Source organism: Epargyreus clarus, unplaced genomic scaffold, assembly GCF_041222505.1.
Source record: "Epargyreus clarus isolate Ecla_fem2 unplaced genomic scaffold, WU_Ecla_fem_2.2 ptg000026l, whole genome shotgun sequence".
NCBI classification, from domain to species: domain Eukaryota; kingdom Metazoa; phylum Arthropoda; class Insecta; order Lepidoptera; family Hesperiidae; genus Epargyreus; species Epargyreus clarus.
Window position 1 is genome coordinate 14,224,279 of NW_027332233.1, and position 25,961 is coordinate 14,250,239.

General features: G+C 34.1%; 1 protein-coding gene across 1 annotated transcript in view; it reads right to left on the reverse strand.

The window, feature by feature from the left end:
* The window catches only part of Nos (Nitric oxide synthase), a 124,697-nt gene extending 102,422 nt beyond the window's left edge, over positions 1-22,275 (reverse strand). Inside the window, exon 1 of the mRNA XM_073088015.1 lies at positions 21,891-22,275. Coding sequence (XP_072944116.1) covers positions 21,891-22,163 — 273 coding nt within the window. The 5' untranslated portion in view covers positions 22,164-22,275. The remainder of the gene's footprint in view (positions 1-21,890) is intronic.
* Positions 22,276-25,961: the final 3,686 nt, after the last annotated feature.

Sequence of the window (25,961 nt, forward strand, 5' to 3'; positions counted from 1 at the left end):
GAAACAGAAATCTAAATTCAACATTCAGATCTGCCTGGCCGGGACCCAATCCGGGACCCTCTGCGCGTCAGACCGATATGGTGACCGACCCCCCAGGAGGAAAATGTGAGTAAAATGTTTCACAGAAATTCCATAAATAAACTCTTCTTATATTTCAATTCCAATGTGATATTGATACTTTTCCAATAAGTAGTTTTATGAATTTTGACCCGAGATTGGCTGAGTTTTTGTTATTTTTATTTCAATTTGTTTTAAGCTAAGCAGACAAATTACAATATTGAATATTACAGAACATTACACGGTAAAGTGGTTTTCCTAAAATTCAAACGAAAAAAATACATAAAAATAATTTAACTAAAGCAATGTAAAAGTTTCTATTAAGTATTTCAGGTGCTGGTTACACCGAAGACAAATAGCGAGTAACTAACAGACGAGGAAAGCACATACAATTCTAACTATACTTTATACTTCAAATCTCTCCTGTCACATATATGAACAGCAATTATTAAAATTAAAGGACAATGCCCGTGAAAGTATGGACCGCCGTCCAGAGTTGCATCAAATTGAAACTTGTTGTGGACGATGTATAATTAACCAAATACTACCACCAATAATTATTGTTTAGATCAGCACCCGAGTTCTGAAGTTATTTACCGAAATGTTACATAACCTCAAAATCGAAAATATCCGACGATAGATTGATGGTTTTAACTGATAGTAGGTACCTATAATGTAGTTCTATTAACATATTCCATTTACTTTTAAAGGTAGTAGGTAAAAAATCCTAAAATAATCCTAAAAACCTAAAATAATGAATTCCGAGTATAAAATACCGCCATTTTAATTTTTAAGAACAACAATCAACATTTCATCTTATTTTATCTTAAATGGAATCCCCTGTTCAAAGAAACTATTCTGATCGACAAATTATGTAAAAAAATCAAAACATAATTTTAAAATTACTTTCATTTTGACGCATGAGAAAAATCAGTACCAAGAATGGGCATTCTCCTTTAAAGTCAAAAGAAAGTTTTATAGTAAATTATTTCTTAATATCTTGTCTTGTATACATTTATTATAGCTTAGTATCAAGCGTGGTTGATTATTGAATAAACAATAATATCAGAAACAGTAATTTATGAAAAAATAAATTTTTGATTACATATCAAGTCGCTTTCCCATTACCACAACATTAATAAAAATATAACTTTTCATAACATTGCTCATATGGTCTCGCCTTTCGCGTATCGCCAGATGTCTAACAGCTGGTAATATAAACGACATCCATCTCGTTTTATTTCCATACATTATTCATATCGCCTCCACTTCAATAGAAATAAAGCCAAGCTAATGTTATTGTAACCTTTTTGTCTTCATTATTTCCATTCTCGATGAATGAATGTATGAATGAATTCTTTTCTGAATGAAAATGTAGTTACTAGAAAACTATTATTGTAATAAATAAGAATATTGAAAAGATTGAAGATACTGATTTAATTACCGGCCCTTAGATATCTTCTAGATAAAGGCATCCTTTAACAGACTCTTTTTTTTCCTAAATCGGGAACCCCTGGACCAAAACGACTTCTATTATATTTTTGTTGTATATTCAGACCCAATATACAATCAATCTGGTCGTTTAAATAACCAAAATTTATACCCCTAATTTTACCCCAACCACAAGCGAAGTAACCTCTTAGCCCAACATCCACGGTTCCGTACGTCCACTTACAAGCTGTCTGCGATGTACTTAACAACTAATGAATGCCAAAGTGTCATTACAGTAACAACTAACCGCAAAATTCGGGCAGCGCTTAACAAGCCGTGTTATAGCCCCAGTTAATTTGGGAACCACTTTCACTAGCGTGTGTGTTTAATAAGGTCGCGTCCAATGTGTTTTTTATTGTGTTATTAGTCGATTCGCTCGGCGTAGGGTTATTATCGTCACGCGATGGTTCAGAATTCGATGCTGGGTCAGGCAGATAAAATTGGCAGTTTAATGTCTATTCTGGATCTTTTGTCCCCGTCTTTGTGCGTGTCCGTAAAATCGATACAAGGAATCGGTGTAAAACGCTTCTAAAAATCAATGTTCAAAGTTTTGAGATAAATATATAAACCTCTGACGTTCATCTGCAGGGTATTCACCGTTACAACTTTTTACAGAATTCTACCACATATTAACAAAATATATTATTATTGGCCTTCTTTCTAACATTACATTTCCACATTGAGTTTTCCACAATCACCTACTCGTCCATCGTTTACTTTTAAACCCTCAACAATTCGACAGTGTTTGTATTTGACCAATTACCTTTACATAACAATGCCACACATCTAACCACACTATCCAACAATTTCCTGAACTAATTATATTACAACAGCGAATTAAACCGGGTCTGTTGAGCGGTCCCAAATTAACTGACGACCCAACAATACGCCTCGTTAAACGTTTCGCGACTCTTGAGAGGTTATGTGATCGTAATGGTATTTTTACTATATAGATTAGTTATATAGGACTGCAACCCTTTACCCTTGTAGCTCTAACCTACTGCGCACGGGTTCACTTTCAAATGGGGGAACCCAGGAGAATATAGCATGCTAATCCAAACTCCAAGTGAAGTGAAGAAGAGATGAGGAAGGTGGTAGAACCCTTTGTGGTTCGACTCCGGCGGCACCACCGCCACACCTATGTCTACCTAATAACAGCAGTGGTAGGCGCTGCTGTGTTTCGGTTTGAAGGGTGTGGTAAGGGAGACAGACTTTTCCGAGGCGTTCCAGCTTAGTCCTCAGGGGTAGCGGCGCATCTGTGGCCGACCTCAGGTAGGAATATCTAATTCTATCTGGGGTTGATTACAGATGTACATGGGCGGCAGTAGCCACTTACCATCAGGTGGACTGCATGCTCGTCTGTTACTCTTATATTATAAAAAAAAAAAAATGAGGCCAAATTAAGCCGGATGTTTTAAGCTGCCCACAATACTGTTTTATAATAATAACAATCGGATAGGGCTATATAGTGGTATATGAGCTATGACCACAATCCTAGTTAATCAGCAAAATGACCTATACTGCAAATAAGCACCATAGTGGATATGATGAAGAGTTCGATACGAACCAGAGCGAATTTAATTTATTTTTATGAAATAACCCTATTATAATACACACAGATGAGAGTCTTTCACTCGTTTCCAAATCCTACGCCTACTTACAAATAATCTGTACACAAAAAACATCAAAAATATTGATTTGCTATCTTGCAAATATGAGAACTAAGTTCCTATAAAAGGCATATTCAAATTATAACAAAATCAAGCATTTCAATTTGACGTACTGACAATAAATACATTATAATGTAAAATGAATCCGTAACTTACAACAGAGCATGTAACTCCGATACGTCGAAGATATCAACAAAAGTAAACCTTCACCAAATCAAATTTACAATCGTATCAAAGGAACAGCCCATCAATTCCATCCGCCCACTTATCCGAGATAGCAACACAAATGTTTTGCTAAAAGCAATCCGCTAAAAAATGCATGCGACAAAATCAGACGCGCAAGCCGCGGAAACAATATCTCGCGGGATATAACGAAACTGAATAGTTTATTGGTTATTGCTTTTCGAGTTAAGACCCTTGTCTGACTAGCAGCAATAACAGCTTTCGAAATCGTTTTATTCATAATTAAATATTTGTTGTCTGTCCATCTACCTGTCTGTCACAGGTTCTGTCTCTACAACTATGAAAAATAGACACTTGAAATTTTCTCAAAGTGTAATAGCTACACACTTAGTCTTACATAGATTGGTGTTAAAAGTATTCGTAGAATATATTATCGGTAAAATGTTTCACTGCTACATGTACTATATTATTAACTGATACTGAACGTGGAACGTATGAACTATTCCAATGGAACCGAAAATTTAATTTCAATATCTGACGCGAGTGGAAATCAAACTCTGGCGTATCTACGGACTTTATTGTATAGCATTTTACAAGTTATAGCATTGAATCTTATGTTTACTTTACTTTAAATTGTATAGTTTATATATGTTTTTGTCGACCGGAAAATCTTCATACGATAAATATCAGTTATGTAGGATTTTTACCACACCCATCTAGTACACACGTAGCTGAAGAAAGTAATGACCTACGCATCTACCGACTAATCTTTAAGTCTCGCATAATGCACTAGGTCACAGTAAAGTAAAAGTAAAAGTTTTTTAAAAATATCGAGGAAATAAATAGCAAACAAATAGCTACGTGACCCCACGTTTTGATACGATACTCGCTACTGCAGCACTGCGAAAACCGCTTAGGGGCCTCGTCGATGCGCATGTTTGTGTGAGTGTGCCGTTTTGAACGCTTTGTAGAGAGTTTCCATACTGTTCCATATTGCTACTGTGACTAGGTGCTGTCTGAATTACGTATGCGGCAACCATTTTAGTCTGCAGAGTAGGACCGCATCTCCGATCGGCTCCAGGTACAACTCTAGTTCTACATCGTGTCTGTTATAGATAGCCACAGGCGGTAGTGATTGCTTCCTATTACACGAAGTACATGCTCGATTGTTACTTCCATCTTATAACTGAACCTCTTTGATAAGTAGAAATACTTCGCCGCCTTAAAATTGAATGAAGCCACAAAAAGCTGATTTGTCAGTATCTTTTTGAAATCTTTACAAATAAAAAACATTTATAGAGAAAATTTACGAATAAATAACTAATACTACGTAATTTACATAATAAATAAATAAGTATTTCAAATATTTTAAAGACATTTTAGCACGGAGACGTGGCTAAACTTTTTTACCCGACTATTTCAATTCTCAAAACTGGTTACATTTTCTTGTTAGGAGGGAATCTTTACTAACCTATGACTGGACCTTTTTTTATATAATATCGGAGTAGCAGACGAGCATGCAGTCCACCTGATGGTAAGTGGCTACTGCCGCCCATGGACATTTGTAATCAACCCCATATAGGATTAGATATTCTTACCTGAGGTCGGCCACAAATGCGCTATCCCTGAGGACTAAGCTGGAACGCCTCGGAAAAGTCTGTCTCCCTTTCCACACACTTCAAAACGGAACACAGCAGCGCCTAACACTGCTGTTATTAGGTAGGTTAGTTTAATAGGTGTGGCGGTGGTGCCGCCGGAGTCGAACCACAAAGGGTTCTACCACCTTCAAGACCTCTATAAAATCTCACTGTTACAAAAACCTGTATAAGCGTATCTTACATTATATTTCGTCATTGTCTTTCGAGTACCGTGACAAAACAAAAAACACCGCTCAAAGCGGAATATTTAAAACAATGCAGTTCTCAAACAATATTCATAGTTCAAGAGCGATCAGAACTTTTTGCTTCATTTAATCAAGATTTCGGACTCGGCTTTAAATTTAAAATATTCGGGTTTAACGCGCGGTTAACGGTCCCCATCATTACAGAACAAAAGTGTAATGGTTGGAATTTTTTGACGAAATTTCACTGCATTTCGAATTTACGACGCTTCATTATCAAGAAATGAACCTTTAATATAATAGTATACATATTTTACCGTATTTCAAATCGATAAAAGAAAATGTAGTATATACTGATTCATAATTAGGTGTCCAAAATGTAAACAAAGAAATGTCACTGTCAAAATTAACAAGAAACGAAAATGTTAACAAATTCAACAAAAAACGAAAACTTTACCTACTATACACAATTTAACAATCGCGCTATGAAAACGAGAAAACATTCGAGTTCGATCACAATCACGAAAATGAATAATATCAGTTACGAAACTTAAAAATGACGGCTCAAGAAATGTTTTGGATTTCGATTGTGTTACCATTATCGCATTTTAATTTTCTACCATAAACCTTACTTTTTATTAATATTAATATATGGAACGAAATTGAGGTAATATAAATATAAGAAAATTTAAATTAATCTTAATTTATTTAGATTATTATTTTATTATTGTTGTATTACTTTAATATCGTCAAAAATAAGAAACTACCATTTGAAACGTATTTTCTTTATAGGTCAACACCTTTATTTACATTTTGGACACTTAATTATGAATCAGACTATAGAACGTTTCCAGGTTCATGTCTGAAATACCAACTCTACACCTATTTCTACGTCATTAATCGTTCTGATTTGAAGGGTATAGTAGAGGATATGTCAAATTCGAATTCAGTCCTCAGGGAGAGCAACGCGTATGTATGTGATCACTTACCATTAAATAGACTATACGCTTATTTGTTTTTTTCCTTTTCATAACAAATTGAAACTTGTCGATAATGCGGTAAAACGTCGTGAAAGTACCGTTTATATTTGTAAAGCAACTGAGAATATTAAAACAACCTTTATAAAGTGTTATAAAGTATGCATCCTGTAATACTCACTGTGAAAGCCCGCGGCCGCACTGTTAAGTCTAGTCAAAACGCTCGCTCAAGTCAAGTCAAACTTACTTTTCAGATCAGATATATAAAAAAGTTTAAGCGCTACTTTAGACTCTAAAATATAAGTCCTTATGTACACAATAATATGTATACAGTGGTAACAACATTGAAGTAACAGAATTAATTCACGTACAGGAAGGCAGATGAGAATGTAAGGTACACAATGACATTTTTTAAAGCATTTGCTCACAGTATACCTACTATCTGCTATTATATAGTCAAAGTGTGGCTACTTCATGCCATTCGTTAAGATATGGAACCACATATTTTTGAATCACGCTATAGAAGTTTTCTCAACGTCTTTCAAATATGAAATGAGACTGTCGGAGGATGACACTCCCTCTCTCTTTGCTAATAACCCATTTTAAAATTTCCAACAAATTTTCTCAAAAAACTACCTATATGAATTCAACTTGAATACTGGAAATAAACAGCAAATAACATTAGCAAAAGCAATTGTCTTCATTACATAAATTTTCCTTAAGACGTGACAAATTATTCTTAATCATATTAAGCTAACAAAACTTTGAAAATTAGTCGGCTTGCTAAATTCGGAACTGCGCCAAACTGGCTTTATTTCTTCGTACGTAAACTTTTCGATTCGTATAAAGTTTACATTTTGACAAAGTAGGCGTTCAATGTTCTCTGAATACAAACATATAATTTTATATTACGTATTTGATAAGTTCCTGTACGTAAGGTAATTAATGTTTGAAAGACGAGAAACTCGTATAAATCAGGTGTAAGTTATAATAGAATGAACGCGTTTTTTGAGAAATGTTAAATAGTACGCCTTCGGACATTGAGGTAGACATTGCTAAGCATTTTGGGTTAAGTGGCTAAGACTAGTCCACAAATACATTAAAAAAATATGTATACTTACTTAAAATCCCAAAAATGTCAATGCTATTCGTTAAAAGTTTAAGACATTAAATGTTTAAAAAGGCGTTTTAAATAAAAAAAATAAAAGTTCCGAACGTATTTTATGTGAACAAAAAATAAATGTATTCAAAGGGAAAATCGAATAGCGGGTTTTTGGAAACATTAAAGTGTTTTATTCGGGCGCTTTAAATAACGCACGACTTAATATTAAATCTACACTATTGCCTTCTTACTAAGAGTGGGTTTCACTATCTACATTTAACATAGCAATACCCACATTTAATCAAAATACAGATCTTAATGGTCTTCAAATAGCAAACGGACTTCTTCTATTTCTTAAAACAATTAAAATAATAACAAAATAATTTTAACTCGAAAGGAAAATGAGTTTAACACGAAGAAACAATTCACGAAGTTATATTTCGCGAGCATTTTCAGTTAATAGTTTTAACTGAAAATGCTTCCTGCAATTTTCTGCATTAAAAGGACCATTGTATTCAAGAATGTTAGTTAAATCTTTCGCAAACTGAAATGCCTTTGAATTTCACAGCTTCCAATGCGTAAAGCTAAAAGGCGTGCAGTTCACAGAAGAGAACAGGAACACTTTGGTTCAACATTACTACGAATAGATAGAGTCTAATGTTGAATACGGACTAAAAAGAAGGTTAAAATCACTTCCATTGCAAGAAATGTTTGCGTTGTGCGGAGTTCAAACCATATTAGCAACAAGTAAGGTTTAATTTTCTTAGTATTTCAATTCGCACTCTTTACTATTGTATCCACATACGCGATCTAATGAGGTCATAATACGCTTGTTTTGTATATTATGTTAGAACTATTATATGTTCATAGTACATTTACTACAAACAATAACCGAGTAGTTACAAACTCGACCTGTCGATCGGACAGACCAAGGTTCGAAATTCAGGCACATACTTCTGATTACACCATAATACGTGCATATAAAAAAACAGTGATAGCCTAATGGTTAAGAAACTCGGCCTCTCGAACGAGGGTTCCGAGGTTCACACCTCTAATTTTTCAAAATGATGTCCGTATTAGATATTCATTATGACTTGCTTAAACGACTTGCTGCATACCTGAGAGATTTATATATAAAAATCTCAAAGGTATATGAAGTCTTCCAATACGCACTTGGTCAGCGCGGTGAAGTATGGACTAATTCTTCTCATTCTGAGAGGAGACCCGTGCCCCGCATTGAGACAATAATGGTTTGATGACGTGCATATAAGAAGTAAATTACCACTTCCTTAAACAGTGAAGTAAAACGACGTGAGATAACCTACACGGGTAAGAGTTCTTAAAAAAAAATCAAGTTTATGTGAAGTCTACTTATCCGCACATGCCCAGCGCGGTGATACAAAACCCCTCAAACTCTGAGAAAAAAGAGCAAATGGAACAATGGGTTCACGACAAAGACGACGACTACATTATAATTATAATTTACAGCACATTTATATACCTTTATAAGTACAAACCTGAAATACCATCGTTGTTTGGTTCACCCGACTGCGAAAGGTAATGATTTCGAGTCCACCGAAAGCAACCGTTTTTCTTTTGGATTTTAAAAAATTAAAACTAGTTATTAAGTTCGTCATTCAAGGAACAAAAAGGAAACAAACTTAGCTCATGAAACACTTCCAAAAACAATATAACTTTACGCAGGAATATGCTAATATTACCTCAATTCAATGTCGGCAACTTTGCTCGCATTAAGTAACTTTTGACACATTTTAAGCGAAAAGTTGATATTAAAGGTAAGTTAACAGTTTAACTTTTAAACCATTTGACTTTTAAAAATTCGAATAAAGTTACATAGTCAGACCCTATTACGAAACGCTATATTACATTTACGCTATTTTATATTTACACTTTCAAAAAAAAGTTAGGTGTTGGTATTTTCATCAGATTTTGTGTATGAAACATAAAATGAAACCGTTTATTCAAATGTTAATGCGATTAAGTTCCAAAATTTAATTTTAGTTACGATGTATCTTTGGCGATGGATATAATATTTGTAAAACCCTTTTTCGAAATTAAATTCTAAGTTACTTTAAAAATTTGGGTCATACTATGATACTACCGACTAATGTAAAAACATGAAACAGAAAATTACGACAACATTTGAAAGAAATACAACATAATGTGTATAGTGTATTTACACTCACATTCGTGAGCCTCATACTATAATGTATTGAAAAGTTACCTTATCAGTCCAAACACTCCCCACGTCTGTCAAAAATTTGAAGCAATACCTCCAAAACATGAATTTCCAATAACCCAATAGGTTTTTCTTCATTGAGACGACCCGACACGACACGGGCGGGCGCCGACAGCACGACACTGCCAGTTTTTAACGTTTGATCCACAACACATTATGACAGAGATTTCACTTTTATTTATATTGAAGTTAAGGACGCTTAATTTCTTTGAATTATTTAATTAAAGGATAAAGTATTATGTTAATTAATATCCTAACAAATACTAATGTGAGTACACAACTCGTCTATAAAGATACCATCACAATAGAGACTCGCCGGATAGCTGTCGACGAGAGTCAGCACCAGTATCATGCTATTGGCATGCCAGACCAATGAGGCAGCATGCAATACATATATTCGTCCTCATAGTCGTTGTCGTTGCCGTGCCGGTATCGTCTCAACGAAAAAGAGCCCATTGCTTCAATTGACAGTTCATATCAGCGGGGTCCGACCGTGTCACGTCACCATCAGTGTTGTGAAGTTTCTGTTACGTTTATGTAAATAGGGTTAACAAACAAACTTATATGGGACACACATTTAGGCAATTATACAAAGTGTTCCAATCTTTCTCTGAAGCAACACCTCAATGATTTGGTATAGTATTATTGTTTTTACAATATGCATTTCACATAATGGTAAGTTATTACTGCCGACCACGGACATATCTAGTCAACTCCAGATAAGACAGAAGTCCGACCACTGTCCGACACTGCTGTTATTAGTCAATTAGCGGTAGTGTCTCTGGTGACAAGATAATAAGTAAAATCCTATCAGTAAAAGGTTCAAATAGAGCGACTAAAACTATCAAAATGTTTGATACTCTTGAAATCTAAATCGAACCTGGTTAGATTAACATCTGTGTGCGCATCTCAATACATAAGCCTCAGCAAGTCCTACAAACTTCAAGATTAACATTAATGTACATATTTATTTAATTTCATATAACCGGACAGGGAATTCCAAGTAGAGCTTATGATTCAAGACTTATTCGTACAAGTTCCATATCAGCTGTGACCCGTCTATAAATGTTCGAGTTAATGAACAAAGTTTGTTCCCGACATTCGAGTTGCCAACTATGCAGGTTGTGGGCCTTTGGTGCCCTGTAATGTGAGTTTGGTGCCTACAAATGTCTACTGGCACTATTTTAATGATACACAGTCATATTTGGTTAATAGGACACATAGTTACGGATATTACGATTAGGACATTCCTTCTCTAACGAAACGTTTGTCTTTTTGCAAGTAATATGACTTATTTGTAAGGATTAGCATACATAATCTTGTGCGGCTATAATACTTGATAATATGAGACGCGTTCGAACTTGCAGGCTTACCTTAGTAGTTACTTATATTCCGAAGTTTTTAAAAATGGTACACTTGATCATTTTCGCCATGTTTGCCTTTCCTCAAATTTCGCATTTTTTCTTTTTAATAATGTATTTTAAAATTATGAGCTAAGTTTTTATATGGGTACTCCTTTTGTTGACGAGGGGGAAACCTTCAAAAGGTACCCTATGCCGTGGGAGCGGCACAGGGTTATGTGGGATTCTTACCGCACTAAAACCCCCCCGGTGGCCGTCCTCGGCGCTGCGTAGAGGACTCCGGGATCTCCAACGGAACGCAACCGGAGTCCACTTCGCGCGTTGCCCCGTCGGGCTCCGCACAGGTGAGCTTGAAACTCACCACACCATCTGGTGTTCACGACGGTATGCGACCACACATACCGCCGTCCATCCCGGGGTTGCTGGCCGGGCGGTTCGAGCTCCTACTCTTGCCGTCCGCAACCCCGGAAGCCCCCTTTTAGTCGCCTCTTACGACAGGCAGGGGATACCGTGGCCCTATTCTGGTCCCGGAACTACAGGGACAATATGGGTACTCCTAACGACCAATTTAATATTCACCATCAATATACACACACTTGGACCCGCATAAATGTCATGTAGGACAAGAAACTCTACAAAAGGGAAATGGTACAAAATATTATTTGTTATTTATTTATTACACAAAAAATCCGTTTAAACGTTTCACGCAGTAAATTTGCCACCGAATGGACTCCGTTTCCTTTTCCACTTCTCATAATAAGAAAAAACCTCGTAAAATCCACATTGCAATTTGCTCAAGTCTATAAAATCGGGAGCACGTGGTGGGAATCGTAACAAAGTTCCTATTCCAGGATTCGTAAACAAGCCTTTCTCAAATTTCTCGCACGATATCGTAGATACGTATACAAATACTTAAAAAACCGATCGTGAATATATACGTATGTATCGAATTAAAGTATATATATTTGTGATTTCAGCGAAATCAGCATCTTGGTATATAATCATTAAACATTGTTTGACTCGAGTAGCTTGCGCTTTGCATTTTGACACGCACAATGCACCAGGTTTCATTCCCGGCCATAGATATCTAAATAATGAATTTAAATATCTGTTCTCGGTCTAAGTGATTATGTATTAATCTGATCATGTGTGTTCATGGTATACAAGACACAAGAATTTCTTTTTGACACAATCTCAGAAGTGGTGACGCATATTATCGACTTCAGATAGAATCACTTTTTTTATATGGAGTTAGTTTAAAATGTCCATGGGCGGCACCCCCAGGTGAACTGCAAGCTCGTCCATTACTTCAACTTATGAAATATAATTAAAATAATCCGACTAAGCCCACAAGTCACACCAATATAATTTCTTTAAACCCATACCTCCCCAATTTGGTTGGAAGAACATAAACAACCGTATCTCAAATGAATTTCCAAATCATCACGAATAATAACAAGTACGTTTCCGTTGACGCTGTTGTCACGCATGGGGAGGCTCCACACGTCACGCCGCGCGTCACTTCCGGTGACGTGTGCATGAAAATGTACACTGGAAATGATGCACGTGCATACTTACTCCGTTTAATTCACCTTGTTTGTAAAATAAGTGAATAAAGCAGTATTTTCTGGGATAAAGATTATATTTTGGCCACTCGTACTTTAGCGTATTCTACGTTGTCAAGTCGCGGAAAGGTATTGGCCAGTTTATATAAAAGTTAGTTTTCTGTAAAAAAACGTTTTCAATTTGGTATGAGTAGAAAAACAAATAATGATGAGAAATTACAAAAAATAGCACAAAAAGTAAGAAACATTTAAGAATATTTATAATTTACATCCCCATTTCACATACCTCTTACTTGTCGATGTTATGGGCGTTTTAAAAATCAAATTTATCTTGATGTAAACGCGTAGGAAAATTTTAAGACATGCTTAGCATTTCTTCGGTATATTTTCAAAAATGTGTAAACTTTATCGGAAATGGCTGGATGGATAAATTAACTCAGTTTAAAGTCAACAAATCCATTTATTTATTCATATGTTTTTTATTAATTTAAAGGTTCTAGGCTATAAGACCATATAATAAACTTTACCCCAAATATTAAATACTTTAAACTCATACATATTTTTATTTAACGACAGTTTTGTTACGACCCATTTGGCAGTTAAATTTGAATCTTGGTTCATTACTGCTGTATAGATTTTCAATAAACTTTGTCCGCCAACGGGGAGTATTATGGTAAAATTTACGACAGCTTAAAAATTGGAGTAAAAAATGTTATAACTACCTACTAAGTATGTATCGCAAAATTCCTGTGATACAATAATGCGGGAAGTGATACGCTTCTTACACTTTTATGAACAATATCTCTAAGCCATGTAGACGAGACTAAACATATCTAAGTTATGTTTAGTCTCGACTAAAATTAGTTGCAATTATAATCGAAAAATTAAATGAACCATGATAAAAAAATGTGAATATGCTCTTATAAATAAAATATAAGAACTGATCATAAACTCATGATAACCTTCTATATATCCTCGCAGTCGCTGGATCCAGAATAGTTAGGAGTCAAGGCTGGCCATAGTGGCGCAGGTTAGAGAAGGCTTATTTTTATCAGTGCATAGGTAAACGCTCACAGAATCCTCTCAGAATGGATACACTTTAATATGTAGTATAATAAACACACAATGCAACTATGTCGAAACATTAATATGAAATTAAATTCAAAATTCTTCCTCGTTTTTTTCTTCATGCAATCTCTAAAGATTCAAGTATGCAATTGCTTTTACCGTCTGTGCAAATATTACCCGTTGAACGTAGCTCCGACAAACAGCCTGATTCCAACAAGTCCAAATAAAAGTATACTTCAAGGAACATTTCGCACAGATTGGGACAAGTTTAAAAATCTTTTTAAAGCGTCGTAGGTGGTACTCGGGCTTGCATAGTTCGATTCTACACAACTTTAAGTGAAAAGGAAAGAAAATCTGTGCTTTAGTATTATTTTCACGGTGCATAGTAAAATAGAGATTCGATTGCAGAACCATTTTAATAAAGAAATAATCGCTTTCCAATGTAGTTTAAAGTGAATTCTTAGTAGTGGTAGCACCTCTATGAATGTATTGTGGTAGAGTTCCTATACTTAACCCCCGACCAACCCTTGGCAAACTTAAGCCCACGTCTTTGTGGCTCTCTGTGGTACCAAATCTCTTAAACGGATGGACCGATTTATCTACATTTTTTCGGGGTCATTAGCATTAGCATTAGAAAAGGCTTATTAGAATTATTAGCATTAGAAATAAACTGTATAAAAGTTTCAGACAGTAGGTTTGTCAAAGATTTTCCGTTAAACTAGTAAAATTTTGAAAAATATATACCATATATACCAGGCCAATTTCATGTAAGCATTATCATACTTTAGAAGTATTAAAATATACCTAACGAGACTAACCATCAAAGAGATATTTCCATTAAACTCCACATCCCGTCAAAGAAAAATCCTACAACGATAAAAGTTTAAGAATTTAAAAGGTCGAAGTTTTTAATTGTTCTTGTAATTAAAACGCGGAACCCGAAAAGTTGACTATAGGTAAGTTAAATAATTATATACCTACGCACGAGGAAATTTACATTGTGCCGTTATTTTAATACCTACCTGTGCTACTCTGTCCTACTTTAACTTATATTTTTATTCTACGTCATATAAATTGTAGCTGTAACTGAGTCACAAAAACTACACTAACACGAACACTGGGCAAGAAGAATGAAATTTTAGATTGGAGTTCAGTTATGTAGATAAATACGTAGACACGTACGTACATATACGTAGATATACGTATTCGCAACTACAATAAAATACCCGACCACATCTTGAATCTCACAGAAAAAAGTTTAAAGTTGTCATTAAACAAACGCTGTGTAAAAAAGCGTATTAGAGGCTGAGTGATTATTTGACCGATAAAACGGTGTGGTCTGAAGCAGCCCCAACTCCACATGTACCACTAGGTAAGTTAAGAGCCAGTGTATGAAACATTTTTTTAAAGATGTGTGTTATGGACTTTCTTTCGCCGCTTCTTCTCCATAACGAGACACCTTGTGAAGTAGTGGTAGTTGTATTGACTTTCAAATAGTGCTCTGTAAAGAACCTATTTGAATAAAAAAAAATATTTGATTTGATTAGAAAGGGATTTTGCAATATTCGTCCCCTAACGCCTGTTATGTTATTAATGAGAAATTTACAATATCAATTTTACCAATGATCGAAATTTCACCATTTCTAGTAGGTAGAAATTGCAAAATTCCCATTGTTGGTAGTAGAGTATTAAACCTTGTAACAAAAGTGATTCTTAATGTGGTTTGAAGCTATACATTATTGGAATAAATATTTTCAAAATATTTTACCAAAACTTAAGATGCCACTGTATATATGAAACAAGGCCAACTTAATAAGCATCATATATAGAGCTATATATATATAGAATTAAATTTCAAGTATCAAGCAATTATCGAAAGAAATTATGCAGAAAAGTTTTCCTGTTAATCTGAAACCCATAATTCGTATGCAATAACTTACTGACTTCTTATATAACTCGGGTCGTGCCCGGAAGCAGTGGGCCATAGCGTAAAATTATTCAATATTTAGAGGGTTAAATTCAACTATGGGGTTCAATAGGTTTGCCCTTTTATGGCTCTCTTGTGTAGGGCTCCTTCGCTGTAGTTTTCTGAATGTTAAATTTCGAATCCGTGGTGTGATTTTTTTTCAGATGAACATAAATTACGTAATTATTACATTACATAAATATTTACTATACAACACCAATAAAAAATACAGCAGCAGCAGTAGGTGATTCTACAAGGAAAATATACTTATGTGAAGCATTTCAACTTAATCTCTACTAGTAATGTTGTAACACACAATAAGATAATATTATTGAAACACATGACATACCAATAGTGTCATCTCATTTGACTTTGAAATTTCGAATAGGTCGAGGTTTGGAATCTAGGCCTCCAACGTGAACATGTGAAATTACTTAACACGATAACGACAGCCCTGTTTTGCCCTCGTAAACTATAACAAACTTAAACTGTCATGAGCAAAAGTTTTCGATACGTTCCTTTACAACGTATTTGTCTCATATTTTCATAATAACTAAAAGTCTTCCAAGTATATATTAAGAGACGGTAAATCAATAAATTATATACTTATAATTATGCAAAAAATGTACAATTACTATTGGATTTTTTTCAAAACATACAAAATTTCAAACGAGCATATAGGTACATAACCATTGTCACAGTAAAACTTAGACGAATCCACCGACACCTCATAAATATGTTAAAAAAATAAAATTCGTCAAGCCCTTTGGACGACATGCCTAAAAATGAAACATACATAGATGCATAAGCTCGAAAATCATTGCCTTCCGCTGTCGGGTAAAAAGTAAGTTTGTCGGATATTATAAGATCGTATTTGATTCAAATATACGCCCTTCAGAACTGGTTGGGTACGATCCAATTACGATACATCAGGTGGCTAAAGCACTCTTAGGTAACAGTGTACGGTTGATCGTTTTTCACGATCTTCATACCCTTACGGTATTACTTATTCAGTAAGAATTGAGTAATATTATAGCTGCACGGTAACTTGCTCCATTATTAATACATAGTTGCAACATAGATTAGTAAAGATTAATCACTTCTAACAACAAAATGTAACCAGATTTGACAATTGAAATTGTCATTGTCTTTGTCTCATCTGTTTTCGTGTTTAAAAAATATTAAAATTAAATAAATAAATAAATAAATATATAATATTAAAAAATGTAGTTTTAGAGCATTTACGAATGAAACGATATTCCTCTGCACTTTTTCTTCGGTTTCGTGTTGTTTTTGCACCACTTAACTGCACATGTCGGCATTGTTCCGCGTAAATTACACCATGAGAGTCGGAGACGTAATGGGCAAACAGTCAGCCATTTTACGTATGTGTCTGCCATTTGTGGCTTCCTTTAATTACAAGGCGGTGAGATATCTATACTAATCTATGAGTTCAATTATAGAGTCGTGAAATGAATTGTCAGCGATATAATTAGCTTCACATCTATGTAATATTTAAAGCGGTGAGCATAGAATTCTTCGCTACGCTATCCTCATTCTACGGGCAACAGTTAATATTGTGGCTGCCTTTATTTCAATCGTAAACAAGGATTGGTGGTGGACCTATATTTTCAGCCCTTTTGGCACACTCTACAGTCAAAAACTTGATGGTTTTTTACATAAGATGTATAGTTGGATGGGTCTAAATTGTGGGAGTGGTATAGGCTGTATTTTAAGCAATCGGGTATTGTGTTTACCATAATTGCTCATATAGTTTACAGAAGTAGCGAACGGCAATGCACTGCAACGTTAAATGGTTTACGTGATACCGTACTATTCGAAAGTTCCGGATTCGATCCACTCAAGCGAAATCAATTAGTAATAAATATTATTTATACTGATTCTAGGAGTTATGACGTTCCAAATTTAAGTATTGAAGTCAACTTACATACAGTAATTTTCACTTTTACGTACAAAAAATATATTAAAGTACCAAATTTTTAAACACCTACGATGGTAATGATGCGGTATACGTTGTTCATCTAGAATATTAAACCGCCAACGAGAACCTCATTAATTCATTATATATCATTAAATTTCACTTAATTGAATGTTCAATGACGTCGCCAGTTAGGGCTCATTAAAATATCCACCGTCACTAAATATTAAATGTGCAATTTAAATTTCACGCTGAATTTTGTACTAACTATGTGTTTCAAATTTCCATCTTCAAATCCATAATAATGTTGTGTCCTTACACACCTTTAAATCTTGTAAATATGTTTATTATTGTTGTTAATTTTATATTTGTTATTTAATTAAGATTGTCTTGAATGTTAAACTCGGATAATCTTTTATACAATTTATGTGTACGTTTTATCTTTAACTACTTTAAATCCCAATCAGTACATCTGACTAGAAACTAATGAGCACATGCTTTAGTGGCGAAGAAAAACATGTTGAAGTAACCTAATTACCTAAAAGTTCTAAACTTCCAAAAATACCAAAACTGTGTGTAGTAGGTGCTAACCCTCGCTTTGCTAGCATGGTGGACCGCTTGACCCTTCATTTTTTTACAGTGAGATAGTAGACCTACTGCATAATTTTAGTACAAACATTCTCCACAGCAGTTATAAAACTTACAAATACAATACTATTGGCACCTAAAATAGCACGCAATATACCAATAGCCTCTAATGTTGCATTGGACCACACACGTCGGTGCCAATTCCATTTAGGAGAACATTTATTGACGTCACGTTATGGTTACAAGAGCCTTCGCTTGCCAGATCCAGGCAGGTATCTGTGACTAGTTCAATTTAAGCCTAATCGAACTAATAAACAAAATGAATAAACATTACTATTCCTATCATTGTGACTGATTTTTAGTTGTAAAAACCTTCATAATTCTACTGTGAAGATATGCAGCAGGCACTCATAGTGCCACTTAAAAATAAATGCATAAACGTATACAGAACACAAATGTAAACAAATCATTTACATATCTGTTTAACCAGAAATCGAACCTGGAACATATATGGTGCTGTCCTGCGACGTCGGACGTCAAATATTTAAAATTATATAATTTTATTATATTATATAAAAAAAAAAGTATATCAATCCGCATTAGAGTGTCTAAGATATTTTTCCCATTAGAGAAGAGAGTCTCAACTAACAGTGGGATTTAAAAAACAATATCAAGAAGAGCTTGGCAATCATTTTCATGTCATATTAATGTCAGCCAATCAAACCTCTATAAAGCAACCCTAATGATAAATAGACTACTCCATAAAAACTTTTTCGACCACACATCCAACACATACCTTTGTACGTTGTTGTACGTACGTTGTGTGTGCTGTTGTGTGTTGTACTATACTATGTATGTTTTTATAAAGCTCAACATAATCTTAATAGCAATGTGAAACTCCTATCACAAGTACTGAGCTAAAAAATCATTTTAGCAAAATCGACTCCTTCGAAAAGTTCATCTTCATTTAATCTAAACATCGGGTTCTTTGTCAAAGAAGATTTATTGCGACGATCGAAGCTCTTAAATAAATACACTGAACTTGGTGAAGAGATAAATCACAAGAGCAAGATGAAATCCCCGCGTACACAGAATATTATGCTTTACATGTTCCGAAGTGATCCCATTCTGAAGTTATGTTGTGTCCAGTACGTGAGGAAATATGGCGTATAGGGATATAAGTAAGTTAACACTTTTGAGTCATGATTGCCTAGTGGGATGAAGTTCGGACTCTAAAACTGGAAGTCCAGGATTCGAATCTCACGGTGTGTTATTTCGAATGTATGTGGGAAATAAAGACCACTATCACGCTGTATCGTCATCCTCATCATCATCATCAACCCATTACCCTCCCACTGCTGGGCACGGGTCTCCTCTTAGAATGTAAAGGATTAGGCCATAGTCCACCGCGCTAGCCAAGTGCGTATTGGTGGACTTCACATACCTTTAAGATTTTTTTTTATAAATCTCTTAAGTATGCAGATTCACGATATTTTCCTTCACCGTTTAAGCAAATGATAATTAATTTCTAATACATAATTTTAAACAATTGGAGGTGCGTGCCTGGGATTTGAACCTCGGACCCCTCAATCGAGAGGCAGAGTTTCTTAACCACTAGGCTATCGGAGCTTTTATTACTTATTATTCCTTAACCTATTAACCTTCATATTCTAAGAGAAAACATAATTAAAAATATTCAGACATACATATATGTCTAGTATTTGAACCCTGGGCTTTCATTGTATAACATCACCAAACTTCTGCTTCATTACGAAATAATTGTTAGACGACACACACTAAAATGAAACGAATGATATCTATAACCTGGACTCAGAAGGTGACCAACGTCAAAGTTATAGAGCGAATTGGCCAGAAACGCGCACTTATACTGACAGTAAAACAAAAGAAAATCTTCTACTTGGGCCACGTTCTTCGACATCCACGATACAATCTCCTCCAACCTATAATGATGGGAAAGGTCGCTGGAAGAAGGAAGGTTGGCAGGAGAAAAAAGTCGTGGTTACGCAACATCCGAGAGTGGACAGGAATAGCCAGCGCCGCCGATATATTCCGTAGAGCTAAAACTAAGGAGGACAGTAAGAAACTGATAGCCAACTTTCACTAGTTGGAGAGGCATTTTAAGAAGAAGAAGACACACTAAACATACAGTAGACAACGGAAAACATAAACACAAACATTAAAAAACAAATTATACAAACAACGTTAGAAACGTTGAGTAACAATTATCTCGGTTTGTCGTCCGAATACAGTCTGAGAAAAAACTCAGTATAGACTACAAACAGTGTAAACAATTGTCTTTTCATTGTAGTTTCTTCCGCGCTACGTTTATTAAAAAGGTTTCCATTTTTACAGTGAAATTGTTTACACATTCATTTTGTGTGTATAACATTTTTTTTTCTTAGGACATTTGATTACTTAGAAATGTAAAGATGAAATAAAAAGTACATTAACAACGTGTAATATTAAACTACCCTCTTTGCCACAAAGAAAATGAAAATTTCAAAACCCTTTCTTAGTGGTCATGTCCGCTATATACAATATGAAAATGTCCGTAGGAGTATCATAATTATAAGAAATTCCTATGAAAAATGTTTTATTGAGTACAATACTTCTGTATTTACGAGCATGACTCCGCTGTAAAAGTCATCAAACGTAAAGTCATAAAAACAAGAACCTAAAAGTCATAAGAACGACAAATCCTACACCATAACATTTTTGACAAATCCATATGCTCCTTGACAAATTCAAATTCTCCTTGACAATTCAAATTCATACTCGTACCGATGTGTACTTAAATAAAGGATTCGAGAGAGGTCAAGTAGATTAATAAAGTTCCGTTTGGATCACATTACGCAAACGGAATTCGAAATGCTGTTCCTGGCATATCGAGCGATAGTTTGATGCAAAGGGTTTCATCATTCTAACCTAACCTAATTGAAATTAAGTGTGAAAAACGCAATATTGACCTTAAAATATATTCTTATGTGTATCGTTGAGACCAAAAATATTTACTGTATTGAAAAAATACCTATGTATCTGTGAAGTCCTTCGAGTAAAATTCCTGACACGATTCGGTTTTTTTTTTTTGCTGAATTTGCCCTTATAGGCCAATGGTGAGACAAACAAAAAGTTTAAACACATAATACGAAGAAAAAAATATTAGTTGAGGTCTTACTTCATTATTTTATTATTCTTCTTCTTATTTTATTTATTTGATTTGAAGAAGTTTGTAGAGATGGTTACATAATGTTAAGCTATTTATTAGGGGAGTTAAGATACACGCGAAAGCTTGTTTGAAAATAAACAGGTAGTAAACAGCTTAGTAAAGGTTGGAGGATTATTATGCTCTAATTATTATGAAGGATAGTATCTCACGCCTGTTGGTTGTCGCTAACAATAGACACGATAATCTAACCTTTACTAAGAACATTAATATTCGCATCGAAGAGGCTTGTGTAAGTATTGAGAGTTTGTCATAAGAATTACTTGACTAAACTAAATGCCTATGAAAATTATGACAATAACAATGAAACTGATTATGTGGAATCTATACTAAAAGTTTAAGGTAGTGTCCTGGAGAGTAAAAGTAAACTGGAAATGGAATAATAACTGAATGGATAACGGATTTGAACCTTTTTATCAATCAATGAGTTATGATTAATAACAACATTTGTTAAATTTAATTACACCTGTAGTCAAAAGTTTACTAATCAATTATACATATATGATATATGTATATGAGTTTTGGACCCGACAAATCAAAATGAAACTGAACTTAAAGAAAAAGTAGTGAAAAACTTACCAATGAGCTGTTCCCGTACATTGTGTCATAGGACTCTGCTTTCGACGACACATTCCTCAGCTTACACGGCTTCTTCAAGGGCGGTGGTGGCTGCCCATGCTTGGGGGAGGGAGACGGCTGCTGGTTGCCACCTCCACCCGCGTTGCCAACTCCTACGTGATTCGCATTGTTCTTATTCTCTTTCTCTTTCATCAGCTTGCTGTTATGCGTCAGGTTGTTCTTCGTGAAGTTGCCGAGGTGCTCGAACATGTTCGATAGATGTTGGGACATCATTTTGGTACGATCGTTCTACCACTTGTTATTCACCCAAATCCACAGTTACACATGACTCACTCAAGTTCCTACTGTACTTTGGTTTTATATTTCAATTTAATTCCTTTACATCCATCTTAGTTAGCCATTTTGCATAATGAAAATTCGTTCCTTGATATTAGAAAACAATAGTAGGTACCATTAATTATAACTACTTTAAGAGATTTAGAATCTTACTTAGGTCTAAGTTCATTCTTATTAATTTTTAGATTTATTTACTGATAGTTATAGTTTAAGTGTCTACAGCGAATCATCTGCGACTGTTTTTTAATCAAACTACATTTTATTTTACCTACATTTTTTTAAAAATAAACACGATTAAATCGCGTTGCCCAGCAAAGCAGTATTTGGTACTGATAATTTATATTTTAATAAGATTTCAAATTATCACTATTATAACTAACGAATAGAAGTTATAAACGTTGGAAACTAAAGTTATAAATATCTTTGTGTGCGCGGTTATCCCATCCCATTTGTAACTTTATCAATAAAATGACAAATGACGTCACATTATTCTTCAAACAATAGCGCCTGGCTTTGTTTGTGAAGGAAATATAGACTAAAGCTTGACCAGGTAAATATCGTTGAGATAATATTATATAGATTGACCGTAGATGCTAAATAGATTTATCTTGTAACCAAAGGAGCAAACGAAATGAAAAGTAAAAGAAAACATCAAATAAGATAATTGTTAATCTAAATCAATGACACGAAAAATATCTGTGGCATTGTAATAACCTTGTTTTTTCTGTTCCATGGTAATAACCGAAAAATGAACTTCTAATAAGATTAGTGTAGCATTATTTAATGTTTTAAGTCGAAGAAGTCTTTCATCAACATACTAAATGACTAATTAGTACAGCCGACAATTTACAATTACAAAAATATTTACGATTGCAAAAATATTAAACTATCATTCCTACATCTATTTCTGCCTCATAGCAGGAGAGCACATGATTCTTTTTTTAATTTAAAACTAAAAAAAATAAGTGAGGCTTATATTTAGCACGTCTTAATCCCATACATATTTCATGTTTGTTTGTTTTATATTTTTATTATTATAAAATAACTGGGGATTTAAATTGTAACAAAAAGATCGCCTAAGGCAAAGGGTACCTCATGAAAATTTTATATAAAAGAAACAAAGCCTTAAAAATGGTTGAGTAAATATAAAACTAACTAGGGCAAGTAAAGAATGAATGGAGCTCGCGAGCTATTGAACGAACGAACCAGCGTGTATCACATGTGTAGGGTTGTCAACTGTGTTATATAATATCGAGTAAAATAAGTTAAGCTGAATGCTTTTTACGTGATACTGATAACATTGCAATTACATAGTGTTTTTTAAATAATATATTTTTTTTTAATTTTCTATTATTTTTTAGTAAATATAAGGTCTGTAATTACAGATTTTATTAGGAAGAGTTTTGGTAGAACCTTCTTGTTAGTCGACATTAGTAGTTAGTCCTTCGAGCAGGAGGAACAAGGAGTTTATGGCCATTTAACACAAGAACATTCTCGATTGGAGCTCAATTTTCCAAAAAATGTAAACATACCTAATTATTAATCTAGTAGTTGAAAACCCTACAAAGTCATGTATAATACATGAAAGTGTGAAACTAAATGAAGGAGTGAATCAACGCGAACTAATTGAAAGAATACAGTATCATTGAAACTTTATTAAATGAATATTTTATTAGCATACATAAAATCTTATTTCTGGGTTATTCATTAAGTTTATTCTAAAAAATCTTGTTACTACAGGCTATTTTTATTCAATCTAACCATTTCTTGATTTCTTAATAAAATTGACAAAGATGTTAGAATTATTAATTGCTCCAAAATGGTGATACTATTGCCATACTTATTTTTGCTTTATAGCAGCTATGCCTATATTTGAGTTACTCAGGTCTGATTTTAATTTAAGTATGTGGTAAACCGAATATATACATTAACATTGCTTGCAGTAATCGTTTAGTGCGGAATTCTCAGCCTCTCAACCGAGAAATCTGAGGTTTAAACAAGTCTCTCATGGAAAGCCTAATGCTCCTATGCAGTTAAGTCATGAACCAAGCTCGGGACCAATCCCTTTGTACAATATTATAAGGAACCCAAGACCTACTATGCTTATTACCTTTATACCGTTGACTAAATCTCAAATGTTACAAAATACTAACTTAATTAAAATATAATGCCCAAAAAGACCATATTACAAAGCGGAACATAGTAAGATAAAAAGAGCTTTGTAATGTTCATGTTCATAATATACTCTTCATATTTTCCAATAAGTTTACGATATTTATAACAAAATATTATAACCCATCATAAATCCCCTATTGTTTGGTGGAACAAGCGGTAACCCCAATCATCTTCTGGTTGAATGAGCGATGTTCGAAATTTCCCACTAAACCCTATAAAAGAGAGTAGAAAAAAATAATGAGGCAATATTTTTGTGTAAGCAAAACAAAGCCGCCATAATAATAGGTTTTGGAAGTTTCGTCAAAGCGAACAGATCGGGTAAAGTTGGTATAAAGTTGGTGCCTTATCTTGTCCAAGTCGTGACACTTATCCACTTTCAGTTGGTAATCGATTGGATCAAACATTGTCACGGAGTGTTGAGATGAATCGCGATAAGGAATGGTCGTGTCAAGTGGTTTATGGAGTGATGTGAGAAATGTTTCGTTTTTGGTCTTTTATTATTTCTTTGCTTATAAGTAGTTGCGTAGTAAATACGGGATATTGTCGGTTAATAACGTATTTGAGTTTAATGACAACAGAAATTACTTTTTATGAGGTATATTCTTAAAAGGAGAATCTATTTTGTTCATCTACTTTTTTGTCGATATTTTTTGTATCTGCACAACCTATTATTCAAATTCTGATTTATACTTTTTTTTACTTCACATAGATTCACGTATAAGGAATAGCGTATCAACGCAGTTATATGGCCGATTTTGATAAAAAAGTAAGTTTATCAAAGTCGGTTTTCTAATTTCCTAGCCGAAAATCGTACGAAATATTAAAAAACACTGTATTATTGAACCATCAAAAAGTACTGTTAATAAGAAATAAATTCTAGAAAGTGATGAAATACGACACAAGCTAGAAACTTTAGAAATGAATAAATAAATGAACAGTTCAAACATATGTGTTAAGCCGAAAACAGGTCAGTTTGATCACAGATATTAAGCACATTTAACTAGAGGGAAGCGCACCGGCAACTTAATTACCTGACCGAATAACTTTTGGCGTGAAACTACACAACATGCTAAGATTATAAACTGGGTTATAGGTTCTAATATAGCAAAATACTACCAAATTCGTGAAATAGTGAGGAACTTTATTTTAAAATAACTATACAATTATGTCAAGAATAAATACATGGACGTTTATAACATAATAAATAACAAACTGAAACCATTGATAAAATTAGAATTTTGTTTATCATTATATTGTTATCTATTGACCAATTATTCTAATATTACAATTTCAGATTCATAGTTTTAAGATTAGAATTGTTTTATTTCTTGCTGATTTTATTTTTGGTAACTTTATTTTTTCATAAAATAAATTAATTAAATGTCGTTATATCGTACATTTTACACATTACTATAATTTTAAGAAGATATTTTATTTAAATTTTAATTGTAATAATTGCACTATTACTTAGCATAATTAAATGGTCTTCTTAAGTATTGCCTTAGGCCTGAAGGATTTGACAAATCTTAATTAATGGGAGCCAAATCCCTGTTAAGTTGT